Genomic DNA, 16,008 nt, shown 5'->3' on the forward strand with positions numbered 1-16,008 from the left:
GTGTGTATGCATGCGTGGGGGTGCCTGCACATGTGAGATCGTGTGTGTGTGTGTGTGCGCGCGCGCGCATGGGGGTGCCTGCACATGTGAGATCGTGTGTGTGTGTGTGTTGGAGGCAGTGGTGCAGAGCAGGAAGGGGATTCATGGTTGAGGGAGTGGCATGAGCAAAGGCTTAGCCAGTGGAAAACTTTGCGGTGTGTGAAGGAAACTACAAGGAGTTTGGTATTTGGGGTGCGTATGGAAGACCACAACCCGTGGTAAGGATTGGACTTGACCTTTTAGGTCAGTGGTTGTGAAATCGTGCTTGCTGGAATTCTAGGGATTCTGTGGAGCCTTTGGAAAGGGAAAAAAGAAGACCTGAAAGGTCCTAAGGAGAGAAGGAAAGTGGTCCGAATTGTGGCTTCTGTCAGATGCAGGCAGGGGCAGCTCTGTGAAGGGTGAACTTGAAGGGGTCAAGTCTGACAGCAGGAGCCCGTGAGAGGCAGGGACGGGTAGAAACAAGGATGGAACAGAGATGATACTTAGATGGCGAAGTTGATAGGACTTGGCCGTGGAAAATGGATACGGGGTGAGGGAGAAAGAAATGGGGAGACAAAGGCAACCGACAGGCTGCCTTTGGGTCTCTGGCTTAGGAAGGCGAGCAGAAGGGTGTGGGGGGAGGAAGACTCCATTCTGGCTGCCCTGTGCCTTACCTGTGCAAGGTGTTCCCACTACTTCGCGGCCGGAACCTCTGCACCGGTCAGAGCTGTCTTCCCACCCGGCCCTCTCTGCTCATGCCTGGGCTTTTGGGTCCCTCTGACACTCTCTGTGCAAAGCTATATGCCCGCCTGGGCCCCGCTCAGTCCCTTCTCTCCCCCACCCCCACCCCGCCTCTCTCCTCTCAGCCCTCACCAACAAGGCCACTTCGGTGTTCCTTCAGCACGTAAGAGTTTCAACTGACTCGATGCTAATTAGAGATGATTTTACATTTGTTGGTATTTTAAAAAAATATGTTAATCTTATTTCTCCAATGAAGTGGTAAATTCCTTAATGATAGGGGCCTCATTTTACTCTGTATCCTCATAACACCTAGAGTACTGTTGAGAATATATCTGGTTGCTTAGTGAATACACAGACTCGTAGAACACTGGAACTCGAGGCAGTGGTTCTCAAACTTGACTGTGTATGAGAAACCTCTCAGGAGTATGTTAGAATGCAGACATTTAGCCCATGGGTGATTCTGATGCACGTGGTTTTTAAACAACACTTAGGGAAACAGTGGTTTATTTTTTTTTATTTTTAAATTTTTAAAAAGATTTTATTTATTTGAGAAAGAGAGAGAGAGATCATGAGCAGGGGGGAGGGTTAGAGGGAGAAGCAGACTCCCTGCTGAGGAGGGAGCAGGATGTGGGACTCCATCCCAGGACCCTGGGATCATGACCTGAGCCGAAGGCAGACCCTTAACCGACTGAGCCACCCAGGCACCCGGAAACAGTGGTTTAAAAGAGGCTGAAAGGGGCGCCTGGGTGGCTCAGTCAGTTAAGCATCTGTCTTTGGCTCAGGTCATGATCTCAAGGTCCTGGGATGGAGCCCCGCATCGTGGTGGGCTCCCTGCTCAGTGGGGAGCCTGCTTCTCCCTCTGCCCCTCCCCTGGCTCTTGCTCTCTCTCTCTCTCTCAAATAAATAAAATCTTTAAAGAAAAATAAAAGCTTAAAGATCAACTAACCTGATTCTCTCACTTGACAGAGAGTGAGCATGTGGCCAGTTCCTTAGGTTGTCTGGCAGTGGACCCAGGACCGGGAGCCAAGTCCTCCACTCCTGGCCTGCTACTTTTTCCCTACCACCCAGCATACCGCTTCCACCTTATTCAAAACATGTCTTTCTCAAGGCTGAAGTCCCCTTTAGAAAAATAAAGCAACATTTTATTTCATTTAAAAGTTGCCAGAACAAAGGAGAGATATGTTGACATTACTCCATCTTTGTTCTATAAAAATGTCCGATCTTAGGAATTAGGAGAAAAGAGAACCACCTCATTCCCCTGCTTTAGGAGAATCCTAGAGGGAAAAATGCAGGCTGTGGTTTGATTGATTAGATGCCATTTTAGTGGCTTTTCTTCTGCTGAGGAAAACATCTGGGTGGAGATGAACTGAGCCTAATTTTGTGCAACTTATGTTTTCATTTTTTTCTAATGCATGTCTGTCATGAAAAAAGAAATAGAATTTTTTTCCAGCAGTATCTAAATATAAATGTCTATTTAAATGTACCTTGGTAGTTGGGATCATAAATTGACTTGTTATTTTTCCTTGGCATCATAAGGTGTTACGGAGAGAAATGGTGAATGTCATTTCAAGGCACACTCTTTCCTGTATTCACTCTTTTAAAAAAATGAATTCAGTGGCTGGGATCCAATTCTGGTGGGCCATAAATCCATCAGCAAACCTGAAATGGCTCCAGATGAAAAATGTGGACTGCGTGTAAGGTCTTTATTTTCGACCTGAAGCTGTGGAAGGAGTCTCCCTGGTGGTCTTCCCCAGTTCTTTCAGTTCTCAGTGCCACACACAAAATAATCTGCTGGGTTTTTTTCCTTCTGTACATCACATCGCTCTTTTTTTTTTTTTATTAGCAATGGCTGGTTTTTAAAAATTGATAGTGTCTGGAAAAGAGATTGGGAGGATGCTGGTGAAATAGTGTATATGGATTTCACTAAGACGTTTGACAAAGTCTCTCATGACTTCCTTGAGCGCAACAGAGAGAAAAATTAGGTGCTGTTGTTAGACAGGTCTGTAGGTGCTTGGGAAAACCTATGCCAAAGTGCTTGTCAGTAATGATTGTTACCTGGTGGGGGAGGGGAGTGCTCCGGTGCCATGATGTAGGATCTGCCCTTGGACTGTTCACTTTTTTTTCTTTTTTTAAAGATTTATTTATTTGAGAGAAAGCGAGAAAGCACACCCGTGAGGGAGAGGTGGGGGGAGGGGCAGAAAGCGAGGGAGAAAGAGAGTTCCAAACAAACTCCCTCTGACAGAGGGCTTGATCCCAGGACCCTGAGATCATGACCTGAGCTGAAACCAAGAGTCGGACACTCAACCAACTGAGCCACCCAGGCACCCCTGGACTGTTCACTTTTTTTCCATCAGTGATGGTGTGGAAATTACAAGGATGTGGATCCTTGTCCAATAGAAGGATCATGTTTGATTAATTAGTGCTGTCAAAAATTGTAACCGTCTGCTCTGCAAAATAATGTGTGCCTGTAACTGGAAGTGTTTAAGTGGTGCCTTTGTGACCATCTGTTGGAGATGCTCTAGAGGGAATTTCTGCTGCAGAAGAAGGTTGAACTAAATTATGTTTACATTCCTTTCTAGCCCTAAGATTCTATTAATGTACCATATTTGGCTCTAAGGTGATTCGTAACATATCTTCCTTGGAATCTTTTGTAAATCTCTGATTTATGAAGTTGGGAACCTAAAGCTTCTCAGGTACTCTGAGGACTGTGGTGATGTGTGGTGTACATTCTTGGCATAAACTTGCCTTCAGATGTGAGACCTTCAAATAAGTGAGTGAATATATGTGAAGAAGTACTATAAACACATTCGTTTCAGGAGCACTGATTTCTTCTCTGAAGGACTAACTGAAAGTAAAGGATAGAGGAAAAAAGACCAAAAATAGAGAATGAAAGCACCGGTGGGGGCAGTTTTCTTTTTGGTCAGATGTCTGAAACTTGAAGGAGCTTCCTAGGAACCTGGGCTAGTTACCCTGGGTCAGCATGGGATGAAGTAGGGGCAGGATGGACTTCTCATTCCTTTCTTGTCAGCTTCCTTCATGAGGCTGGACAAAGGAATATTTTCTTAACTTTTAATAAAGCTGGCAAAAATAAAACGCAAGTGAATCTTTAGCTGGTTACCCTACTGTCTTCAGTGAGACATCTTATTTCATCTATAAGGAATTTTGAAATTCCTAGCATTGATAATTTCATGTTTTAAATTTGAATCCAAATGGTATGGGTTTCTTTTTTTAAATTATTGAGGTATAGTTGACATATAACATTGTTAGTTTTAGGTTAATGGCTTCCTGGGAGAAATGAAACTGTGATTAATATACATTTTCTGGTGAATAAGTACCTGAAGGATTGAAGAAATATGTTTGGAGCAATTAAATTTTAATGAAATTAAGAGAGCAAATAGGATTACTTTCCTCTTGCTGATAGAGTGATATATAATTTTGAAATTCTGGAGGAAGCACAGGTGCTTTTCCCATTTTTATTTATAGATTTTTAACAGCCTATGCTTTACACCCTGTCACTTTTTTTTTCTTTAAAAATAACAGCTAACAATTTTCACCTAGAACTCATTCACAGGCATTTGAAAAGGTATCTTTAGAGAAAGCATGCAGCTGATCACAAAGTCATCCACTAGACTTAATTTTGTCCAGAAAGTTGACATTAAATGTCTATAAAAATCATCAAAGCTTTGAAAAATAAGCACTGCATATGAAGATCATTGATGGGTACTTTGTTAAAGAAGTAATAGGGGGCACCTGGGTGGCTCAGTTGGTTAAGCATCGGACTCTTGATCTCAGCTCGGGTCTTGATCTCGGGGTCGTGAGTTCGGGCCCTCATGAAAAGAAAAAAAAAGAAGTAATAGGAGCTTGTGAAGTTCTGAATTAACCCATCTGTCACTTGGGCCCAGAGGGAGTCAGATTGCTCCATCTGGCACCCATGTTCACCACTTGGAATGCCCAGTCACAGCTGGATTGATTTGAGAACTCAGCATTGTGTTTATCAGTACTCTTTTGTCTTTCTCTAAAGCAGGTGAAGAGCATTGAAGTAGAATCTCTCCACCTGCTGTGTAAGGAGCAGAATCTACCTCTTCACATCCAAATCATAAAACTTTAATGTCTTTCCAGGATTGATAAGAGTTGTTTAAGGCCACTGTTTCAGACTTGGCATTTTTGGTTTTGTTTTTCAGACTGTTTATTCTATGGCTCCATTCCCTTTCCCACAATTGGCAGAGTTGAGGGAAAAATACACCTACAACATTACACCATTCCCAGCCACAGTTAAACCCACCTCAGTTTCTGGGTAAGGTCTCCCCCCCTTTTCTTGTTTTCATGATGGAAGACTTAGTACTTTAATGTGTTATTGTAACTTCCTATTTGTTAAACCCCAGATATATATTTTCAAAGTATTTTGGTACTTAAAATCTGAATGTTTCTTTCCCAAAGGTTTTGATTGAAATTCAAAAGAGAGATTTTAAAACTGTACTTTCCAAAAAAGATTGGAACATAAACTAAAGGAATATTTAGAAACTTATTTAAAAATATAAAACATTAAACATTTGAATAATTAAAATAGTGTAGAACTATTAAAGAGGTACTTTAAAATGTAAAGACTGAAATTGACAAATATATAGAAATTTAGTGTTTGAAAACAGCATATCAAATCAAAAGTGAAAAGTGTATTTAAAAAGAAAAAAATGAAATAAAATTAGCAGAAGAAAATGTGAAAGAATATCTTTAGTTCTTTGGAACTGGGAAGGCCTTAACTGATTCAAAAACACTAGGGAAAAAGTTAAGTACTTTAAAAATAATTTTCTGCACGACTGAAAACAAAACAAAACCTCCATAAGCAGGCACGAAAATATTTGTGAAAAAATATTTGTAATCAATATCTCTCATATATAAAGTTCCTAGATATCAATAAGAAAATGACCACCCGATTGAAAAATGATGAGAGAATGGGAATAGGTAGTTTACATAAGAGGCAACATCACTTGTATTGAGAAATGTAGCTTAAAACTAGATTGAGACTCTGTGTTTTATCTGTCAGATTGATAAAAATTGAAAAGGTTGATGTGCACTCTGTTGATGAGGCTATAGGGAAACACTCTTTCACATTGCTGGTTGGAGGTTATTACAAGATTTGTGGCAGGCAGTTTGGCAGTGTTTCCCCAGATTACTAGTACATATATCCCTTGACCCGGCAATTCTGCCTTTATGACTTATCCCACAAATGTATTTGTGCACCTGCAAAACACAGTATGTATAAGGTTATTTATGGCAGCATTGCTTATGATAGTATGGGAGTGGAAACCACTCTGGTGCGCATTGTTAGTGGCCTGGTTCCATAACGTGGGCTACATGCGTACAATATAGTGCACTGATAAAAACAAGATGAGGAAGCTGTGTGTATGTGAATATGGAGAGATTTTTAGGTAAATAGATGTGAGGTGCAAAAGAGTGTATGTAGTATGCTAATGTTTATTCGAAAAGAGGAGAAAAATAAGATGGTATAGTTATATTTGCTTACTTATGCAAAATGAAACTGAAAAATACATCAGAAATTAGTAACAAGGGTCACCTTTGGGAATTAGGTGGCAGGGGCCGAAGTTGGACAGGGAGGGGAGGGAGACTTTTTATATGTAAGTTATATGTATACTTATATATAAAAGTTATGTATATGTCATTTAAACCACATGACTATCATTTATTTTTAAAAAACACCACTATTTTCTTTGCATACTTTTTTTTTCTTCTTTTATGTTTTCCAAGACGACATGGTAAGGTCAGAGACAGTGATGAGGAGAACGACCCAGACGATGAAGATGCTATCGCTAATGCAGTGGGGTGTCTTGGGCCTTTCAGTGGGCTCCTGGCACCTGAACTGCAGAAGTACCAAAAGCAAATTAAAGGTAAAGAGGCGGCTTTCTGTGTCGGTGATCCTAATGTACTGGTTCATTGTAGCAAAGGTGTTATTGTGTCTGATAAATGCCTGCTGTTTCCTGGTCTGATTACCAGTACTAAAGGTCTTTATTAAAGTGTCTTCTGTCTTACATTATCTTCTAGAAGATTTATTTATTTTTGAGAGAGCGCGCATGTGTGCGCATGCCCCACGCACATGGGGGAGGGGCAGAAGGAGAGAAAATCCTCGAGCCGACTCCCTGCTGAGCACGGAGCCTGAGGCAGGGCTCGATCTTGTTACCCTGAGGTCACCCGCTGAGCCGAAGCCCAGAGTTGGTCCCTTAACTGTCTGAGCCACCCAGGCGCCCCTACTTTATCATTTAGTAGGCTCTCTCTGTTTGGTGTTGGCTACATCATACCTGTCTTTTTCTTTCTGATATGTTTTGCCGCCCACTTTATCTGATTTCACTTTGCTTTATTCCTTAGCTCAGAACCTGGCATATAATATATGCTTATTACCACATGCTGTTTAATTGATACAGATTGGCTTCTTTTCCACTATAGAAATGTCCTCTGAAATATTAGGATAGCCTCTACTTGAATTTGAGTGCTTAGAAACTCATTATCTTTTATAGAAGACATTTTGCTGGATCTCTCTGCTTAGCCCATCGTATCTAGTCGTGAAGAGATAAGCTCCACATACCAGTTCTTTTAATAGTTCTTTTGAACAAAACAGAACAAGTCTACTCCCTCTTCTATTGGACGTCTCATCAAATCTTTGAGAACAGCCATACATCCCACAAATCCTTCCCTATGGCCCAAGTTCAGAGTTTTTCAAAAGATATGACTTCCAGAACTTTTAATATTCTGTATATTCACCTTTTAATGCCCTGCAGTTTGGTAGTGTCCCTCTTTGAATTGGATGCTATGCGACATTTTTGTTTCTTGTGGAGAACGGACTTCCTGTGGTCTGGACACCACCGATGGAAGAACTCTTTGGAAGCAGCTCATGCTCCTCCCACTGTGTTCTTTCCTCTCTTGGGGGGCGGTTCCTCCCTTAGGACATTTGTTCTACATCTTCTAGTTTGAAGACCATTCTCCTTGTGAAAGAGGACTGAGACAGGAGCTCTCCGGTCCCTCTGCCTTCTCTTTGCTTTCTGCTAGCTTCCTCCTACCTTCCCAGATTTGTGGGGCTATTTTCTCATTTTTGTTCTTCGTATGTAGAAGGTTTATGTTTGTTTGTTTGGCTGTTTTCTTCTGCTTGTGGTAGTTTTGTGGTAGTCTGTTCTTCAGGCCCTCGCTTGTTTTGAGTTTTAGCCTGCTGTGTAGTTTTGGTTCACGTGCTTTGGTGTGTATGTCCTTGCTATGTACTCTCCTCTCATCTCTCTGAATGGCTTTTAAAAAACCTAAACTTGGCAAGAGTCCTATTGATTTTGTCATGCCCTCTACCCATTCTTTTCGTGACCTGAATTTCAGCTTTTGGTGTTTAGCCACGAAATCAATATGTATTTTAACTCTAAAATTTTTGCATCTGCATTTCTGTAGTCTGGGTATGTGTCTCCCCCCCCCCCTTTTTTTTTCCCCTTCTGTTTTTCTTTTTGTGTAGCTGTTATGTGCTTCAGGATGATAGGATCACTTTCTCCTAAGTTTTATCCTGAGCCTTTCTTGTCAGTTTTAAGTAAGTTCAGGTTAACTGGTTCCCTTTAATTTTTTTTCTCCTTAAAAAAGTGTTTTCAGTGAAAAAGGAAGGAAATTTATCTGATGTTTAGGCTTTATCTGAATAACACTTTTAGTAGATGTTAGCATAGTTGAAATCCCCCATTAATTACTTTTTAAAAGCTGGTTCCCAGGCCACTTTTCCGTATTGTGCTAGAAAATCCTGTGGAGTATGTGTATACACTCTCACACAGTGCCTATTTCTGCTTCTTAGATGTAATCTCAATTTTACTTAAGGGCCGAATCTACTAGTTGTAGGTGCCGCCGGAGTAGAAACACACCGGACAAAACACACATAGTAGACAGCAGGAAATGTTTGTTAAAAGAAAAAAAAAATTCATTGCTAGAGATGCAGTGATCTGAAGTTTTGATGATTTTATAGAATGTGTTGCTATTTTTAACTTAAGAAAAACTCACTTCTAATGACTGACTAAACTCTATAATCAGTCTGTATATCACAGTTATGTGCAAATCTCTAAATGGACTTTAGACACCTGGGGTTCTGTCTTCCTAAGGAATTTTAGAAAACGGCAGTGACTTTTATGTGGAAACAGTTGATCTTAGGTCTACATAATGACCAGAGTGGTAATAAAAAATCCAACAGTGAACCCACACAGCTCATTTCAGATCCACAGTTAGGACAATAAGAAAATGCAGAAATCTTTTCAGGGTCAAAGAAAAACACATACCAGACAAACTGTAGTGAACGTTTATTTTTTATTTTTTGGGTTTGAATTCCCTGGAAATTAAGATACTACCCCGGGGCATAGTGTCATCGGGACTCAGTCCCTTTCTTTTTTCTTTAAAGATTTTATTTATTTATTTGAGAGAGAGAATGAGAGATAGAGAGCACGAGAGGGAAGAGGGTCAGAGGGAGAAGCAGACTCCCTGCTGAGCAGGGAGCCCGATGTGGGACTCCATCCCGGGACTCCAGGATCATGACCTGAGCCGAAGGCAGTCGCTTACCCAACTGAGCCACCCAGGTGCCCTCAGTTAGTCCCTTTCTAAACCTCCATGACACCGTGTTCTTATCTCTCTCCCCTGGAGCGCAGAACCGAATGAAGAGCAGAGCCTGCGGTCTAATAACATCGCGGAGCTGAGTCCAGGAGCAATCAATTCCTGTCGAAGTGAATACCATGCAGCTTTCAACAGTATGATGATGGAACGCATGACCACAGATATCAACGCGCTGAAGCGGCAGTATTCTCGGATTAAGAAGAAGCAGCAGCAGCAGGTGCATCAGGTGTATATCAGGGCAGGTAATATGATTCTTTGTTTGAATCGATTTCACCTCTGTGTCCAGTTGTGAAAGAAAGAACAAGTATTCCCAGGATAGCCTCCAAATTGCAACTCTCTTCTAGCTCAGCATCCACAAACACAGCTGGCTTGAGCTGATCCCACATTTAGCATCTCATTTTTTTTTTTTATCAGGCTCTGCAGAAGAAAAAGACCATGGGTTCCTTTTAGGTACCAAGAGCCAGACAATTGATGGTATTAAACAAATCTTTACTATGTGTGCTTGTGGAGAGGGGTTGACGGATGATTAAAATGTTGCAAAAGCCATGCAGTCCTTGGACTTGAGACATTTTGGAGCTATTGTCTCCAGAACGTATTCATCTGTGCGCTAGTAAATTGAGCTATCCACCAGTCATTTAGGTAGTCATATAACAGATAGTTGTGGTCAGAGAAAAAGGGAAAAAACATTCCTGTGCCTCACTGATGGGTTAGCAGTGTCTTGGGGGTCTGCTGAGAAGAACATAATTGGAATGCAGTTGGAAGTGCTCTTTTCCAAGGACTGTCAAACTGCCTTTTTCTTTTTCTTTTTAAATTCCCAAAATCCCAGTGAACAGTGCTTTATTATTTGATACATGCTGATTTGGGAAGTGGTTTGTCTTGTTCTAAGTGAAATCCTAATGATTATGATGCCTGTCCAGTATGAATCAAAATATGAGTTGACATGTTTTTAAGAGCCTCGTGAGCATGTGACTGATCTTGCACAAAAACTGAGCTTACCTTCCACTTGTAAGGGAGGAGTGGGCAACTTGCTGAAGATTCTTACTTCAACCTGAATCCTTAAGAAAGAAAGAAAGTGGTTTCAAAGGATTGGCTCATACGTATCCTCATTTGTCCTTAAAGCAAGTCTGTGAGGAACGTAAGGATGGATATTCTTACATCCTTTTAAAAGATGAGGAAATGGTGACTCAGGAAGGCTTAGCAGGGTTACGTAGCTATGGTGGGTGGTCAGGCCAGGGCTAGACCCCTGTGTTCTGATTCTTTGCATAGTCCCTTTTCAACCGCGCCATGTGCCTTGTACTCTAGTCAGGGGTCAGTAAACTATGCTCCCCAGGCCAAATCCTAGCTGCCTGTTTTTAATAAATAAAGTTTTATTGGAACACAGGCATGCCCATTTATTTACATATTGTCTATCACTGCTTTTGCACTACAATGTCTAAGACATTTACAGTCAGGTCCTTTACAGGAAAAGTTCACTGACTCTTTATGTATTTTTTTTTTTTTTTTTTGGGAGAGATTGTTGCTTGAAGGCAAAGTTCTAGAGCATTGCTTCTGAAACTTCAGTGTGCATATAAATCACTTGGGGATCTGTTAAAATGAAGAATCTGTTTCAGCAGGTTTGGGGTAGGGCTGAGATTATGCATTTCCAACAAGCTCCTAGGAGATGCCTGTGCTGCTGGATGGGGATCCCAGTTTGAGTAGCAAGCTTTTAGAGGCGATGGTATAAGGTGGGATTAGCAGCATAGGTGGAAAAGGTTGCACCTGACCTCAGCTTCTGAGATGTAAAGGAAGATGGTAGGATAGTGGTTGAGGTACCAACTTCCCAGGTTAGGGAGGACAGGAAGTTAGGGCCTTTTGGATCTGATAGCTTTTGTTTTTGTGGAGCAATTGGAGGAAATGTCCTTTGCTTGGGAGTAAGTTGGAGGACTTACTTGGGAGTAAGTTGGAGAGCAGAAGTAAGGAAGATTTGGATGGGTCATGGAATGGAAGGGAAGAAGGAAAGAAAAGGATTGTTCTGTGCCTTTGAGGACCCAACACAATAGGAAGTTAATGAATCTGAAGGGCTTCAGTCCACATGTCTGTGTGATTCTCCCCCACCCCCTTTTTGGAAAAGATAATGTGATTTGTGTGTCCAGGTTTGGGATTTTGCCAAGTATTAAAGGCATGGGGATGTTGAGAATGTGTGGTTATCAGTGAGGCAGCAGCCCCAGTGATCAGCCATGCGTCTAGCCTGGTTGGGGTGTAAGTGACTCAGAGACAGACGAGGGGTTATGGGAAGCTTGAAAGATTGAAGAACCAAAGTCTCTTTGGTGCAGTACCATAGATGGCTATATTGAGAGCCTGAGAGCTAAAAGAGTCAAAGAGAAGATTAGGAGAGTTACAGTATTTTTCAGGGAACGTAGGTCTGAGTGATGAGGTTTAGGATGGTAGAAGAAGCATGAAGATGGATCAGTCAGAGAAACAGTAAAGTAACTGAGGGGCATCATAGTATATGAGGTGAAGAGGAGACAGTTGTCAGCATCTTCAGGAAGGACTGGAGTGTGACCAGAGGTAGATGACAATAGTCAAGAAGTGTAGAAGTGAGTTCAGCTGATGACATGGACGTCGGGAAGAAGGTGGTTCACATGAAGATGGTGGGGCCTTCTCCCTGGGGCTGTGTGTGTTTGCGCACCATCTGAAATAGGGGCTTGGTCGTAGCCATGGGAGGAGGAGGATAATAGTACTGTCAACGGTGCCCTCCAGGAGCACACAGCTTTTGGTGCTTTCCAGTTTTCAGTTTCCTTTCAAAGTCCATTGAGGACACAGGAATGGGTTTCGTACTTAAGACCAGGCATCGGGGAGCAGTGACTTCACTGCGTTTTTACGACCTTTTTACCGCTTCTCTCATCCTGCTGTCTCTCACTTCATCATACGCAGTGTGTTCTTTTCCTACCCCTCAGAAGCTAACAGCTGATAATCCATATGGTCATAGTGTTTGACTTATTTTTAAAAAAGTCTTCTAAGATTTTCTAGATATAAGACCTCTGAGGTTGTTTCTCAGAGACAGAAACTGTTGGGAAGAAAACAGTAGGGCATCTGTACTTGAATTAGTAACGAGGGGCCAGAGTCTGCTTCTTTTGTATCCTCAGCCTCGTGTCTCCTCCTCTCTGAAGAGGAGGGAATAGGCACCCCGGGCTCTAGGATTGAGTTCAGTTTTTGTTACCTTCAGTCACATGGCTCTGCCAAAACCTGGGAAATACACGGCCAGGATTGGGGGACAAGCTCTATGTGATTCCTGTGCCACAACGGATGGTTTCTCTGTGGTCCGTTTCATCCAGCCTTTCACCATTTCTTTCAGACAAAGGGCCAGTGACCAGCATTCTCCCATCTCAGGTAAACAACTCTCCAGTTATCAACCACCTTCTTTTAGGAAAGAAGATGAAAATGTCAAACAGACCTGCCAAGAATGCTGTCATCCACGTCCCTGGTCACACAGGAGGCAAGATGTCTCCTGTCCCCTATGAAGACCTGAAGACGAAGCTCAATTCCCCATGGCGAACACACATCCGTGTCCACAAAAAGAACATGACGAGGACCAAGAGTCAGCTGGGCTGTGGGGACACCGTGGGGCTGATAGAGGAGCAGAATGAGGGCTGCAGGGCTAACAGCCTGGGGGCAGCGGAGGCTTCCTCCAGGTGTGCGGCAGCAGCTGGGAGAGAGGGTCGCTGCTCCGAAGGCTGCACCGGGAGGACGATCGAAGGGCAGTCTCCAGAGCCCGTGTTCGGGGATGCCGATGCTGATGTGTCTGCGGTCCAGGGGAAGTTAGAAGCCTTGGAACTGAACCGGAGGGATGCTGCTGCTGACCCTGAGCCCAAGGCACACCCACCCTGCCCGCAGCACTTCCCAGAGCTGCCTGATGCCCCTGGTGAAGCCAGAGCCCCCAGCAAACCTTCCCAGGGCAGCCACCTGAAAGCGCCCATCTTTAGCCCTTTCCCCAGCGTCAAACCACTGCGGAAGTCAGCCACCGCCAGGAATTTGGGACTGTATGGTCCTACAGAAAGAACCCCAACCGTGCACTTTCCTCACATGAGCAGGAGCTTCAGCAAATCGGGTGGTGGAAACAGTAGCACTAAGAAACGATGATGGCCCTCAGAAACTGAATCTAGATTCACCTTCTCATGGCCGTCTAAGGGGTCCAGCTGAATGGCTCCAAAAGAGTTTTGACTGTCCAGTGAAAACGAATAGATAGTGAGATGAACACCAGTCCGTGAAAATGGGAACTGGAAGTTTTATAATGGGAGCTAGAATGGGTATGTTTTCCTCCACCCACCGATAACGGATCCAGTGAATTCTTGTGGCAGAATAAATATTGTAGTTTTAAAGTGTGAAGTTTTCCCAATTTTTCATTGTGAATTGTTTAGACAAGACTGTGGATCTAGACTGTTAACCCCCTCTTCCTTCCTGTTCTGAGGGACCTTCAGGGTCCCTGTGACTGCCCTCCCCCCAGACCTTCTCTGGTTCTCTGGGTGTTACTGATCCTCAAGCATGCACACACTAACTTGCTAGAACAGAAACTGTAAAAAGGAAGTAAGTTTCTTAGTTGCAAAAAACTTCCCAATTTCCCTCTTCCTGCCCCACTGAGGGAATATTTGTGTGTGTGAGTTTTTCTTCAGTAGTTTCTTTCGGCCAGGCTCAAGATTGTTTTTTTATTCTTATGCTAAAGTGCAGGAGAAAAATGCAGATAGCCTTTCTTTCTCTTTCTACCTGCAAAATGAAGAAAACCTCTATCTGTTGAAATTTAGGTTGGTCCACCAACTTGAAGATCTTATGCAGAGAACACACATGGGATATGCATTAAACAATCGCCCTGAACAGCTTGCTGATTCCGCGAAGCTTTTCCCAAGGTTCATTTTCTCCTCTGACGAAGAGTTACAGTCCTCAGTGGTGGGGAGGACTCGATGGGCTCCATACGGAGCTTGTCCTGCATCTTCTGCCACGTAGCTCATTTACCTACCAGCTCTTCTTGGCAGATGCCGCGAGGCCTCTGCTGCTCAAAAGCCAGAACATAGCACCTGCAATTCTGTTACTTGAATTTTGTGCTTTTTTGATTGGAGTACTTTGTTGAGTACTTTGTTACTTGAACACTGCCTTTCTTTGGAGAAGGCACTAGTGCTTTCTAGCTCTCTCTTACCCACCTCTCCCCCGGTCCCAGCGGGTCAGAGAGCACCTGTTATTTCCACTATGCAGATGGGAACTCTGAGCCACAACAGGGGTGAAGTAGCACTCAGACACTCAAGGTAAATACTCCTGGTATTCAGTGTGACTCAGTCACGTCTCCTCCAGCACCATAGGTGGATTTAATGCTCTTTGTACACAGATGCATTGGCTACATGGGTTCTAAACACCAGGACCGGGAAGCCATTCACTATGCTCCCTCCTGATTCAGAGGGCCTTTCTCCAGACGTTAGGGTCCTGTGATGGCATTTCACAAAACCAGCTCTAACCTTTTTACCCAAAAAGGTATCTCATTTTAAAAATGCTTCATACAGCTGTCATTTGTCTGAACAAAGGCTCACTCCTCAGCCCCCATCTCTTACTGTCAATAGAAGAATAGACTCAGCATCTTAATCCTCATCTCTGAAAGACCTTGGCCGCACTTCCTGGCATATTGTTGATGCAGTCGATGTTAATTTGAGCTAATTGGGTTGCTAGTTCTGAAACCAAAGCTATAATTTTAGAGAAGGCTTTTACTATGAGAGGTATTAATTTTTATAATAGAGAATGTGGTTGTGTGGGCTCTTTTGAACAGAAAACACAAGAATGACATACAGTGAGAAAAGCCATTTTATCCTTTCTGTGCTATTTTTACCCCCGAAGGAGCTGAAGGTGGAAAGTATGACTAATAAGTCATTGAGGTTTGGGTCTTGAATTCTGTGCCATCTGAAGTGAGCACGCAGCTTCTTAAAAAGCAGCGATGCCCACCACCTCTGTCTTGGGAAGAGTGTAGGTGGAATGTTGGGCTTACTTTGCATTCCACCCCCAGGGGATGGGACCCACTGCATTTTCCAAAATTAAGCAAATGACATGATTTTCTTCCATCTGCTAAAACTTTACAGATAAGAATGACTCCACCTTAGATTCTTTTCTCCTCCCCCGACCCACATGAGTCAGAATAGACTCATTCCTTTGAGGGATGTCTGACTCGAATAGAGAATTGTTCTTTCTTCTCTTGAGGCCGCTTCCAGCTCCCTGAGGATCTGGGTTCAGGGAGGTGGGGCATGGGGTGGAGGCCACTTGCCACCACCCTTAGGATGGCGCTGTTGCTATCTACCAAGCACCTTGGACTTAGCAGCGCCTGCCCTGCCCATTTCCCCCATGTTGGTCTTTCTGAGAAAGGGACGGATGAGTTGGCACATGCTTTGGAATAAGTACTGATCCCAAATGAAAGAACGAAGAAATGAAAGTGTAATAATCCTTTGAGGTAAAAATGACCTTGTCAGGATTTTAAAAACCGATGGGTTTCTGTCGAAGCACTGTACCAATAATGTGCATGCATTGTCCCGTGTACTCACGATGTGAATCGGTCAATTTTGGAGCCTTGCCTACTTTAGAAAATGAAGACGTGCAGTAGCCTCTACCACACCGCAT

General features: G+C 43.1%; 1 protein-coding gene across 1 annotated transcript in view; it reads left to right on the forward strand.

The window, feature by feature from the left end:
• The window catches only part of TBC1D30 (TBC1 domain family member 30), a 75,715-nt gene extending 61,966 nt beyond the window's left edge, over positions 1 to 13,749 (forward strand). Inside the window, exons 10-13 of the mRNA XM_028110813.2 lie at positions 4,941 to 5,053; positions 6,523 to 6,662; positions 9,420 to 9,626; positions 12,719 to 13,749. Coding sequence (XP_027966614.2) covers positions 4,941 to 5,053; positions 6,523 to 6,662; positions 9,420 to 9,626; positions 12,719 to 13,503 — 1,245 coding nt within the window. The 3' untranslated portion in view covers positions 13,504 to 13,749. The remainder of the gene's footprint in view (positions 1 to 4,940; positions 5,054 to 6,522; positions 6,663 to 9,419; positions 9,627 to 12,718) is intronic.
• The last annotated feature ends 2,259 nt before the right edge of the window (positions 13,750 to 16,008 follow it).

Source organism: Eumetopias jubatus, unplaced genomic scaffold (genome assembly GCF_037043125.1).
Source record: "Eumetopias jubatus isolate StellerSeaLion01/CBP00866 unplaced genomic scaffold, mEumJub1_p1.0 scaffold_8, whole genome shotgun sequence".
Lineage (NCBI taxonomy): Eukaryota > Metazoa > Chordata > Mammalia > Carnivora > Otariidae > Eumetopias > Eumetopias jubatus.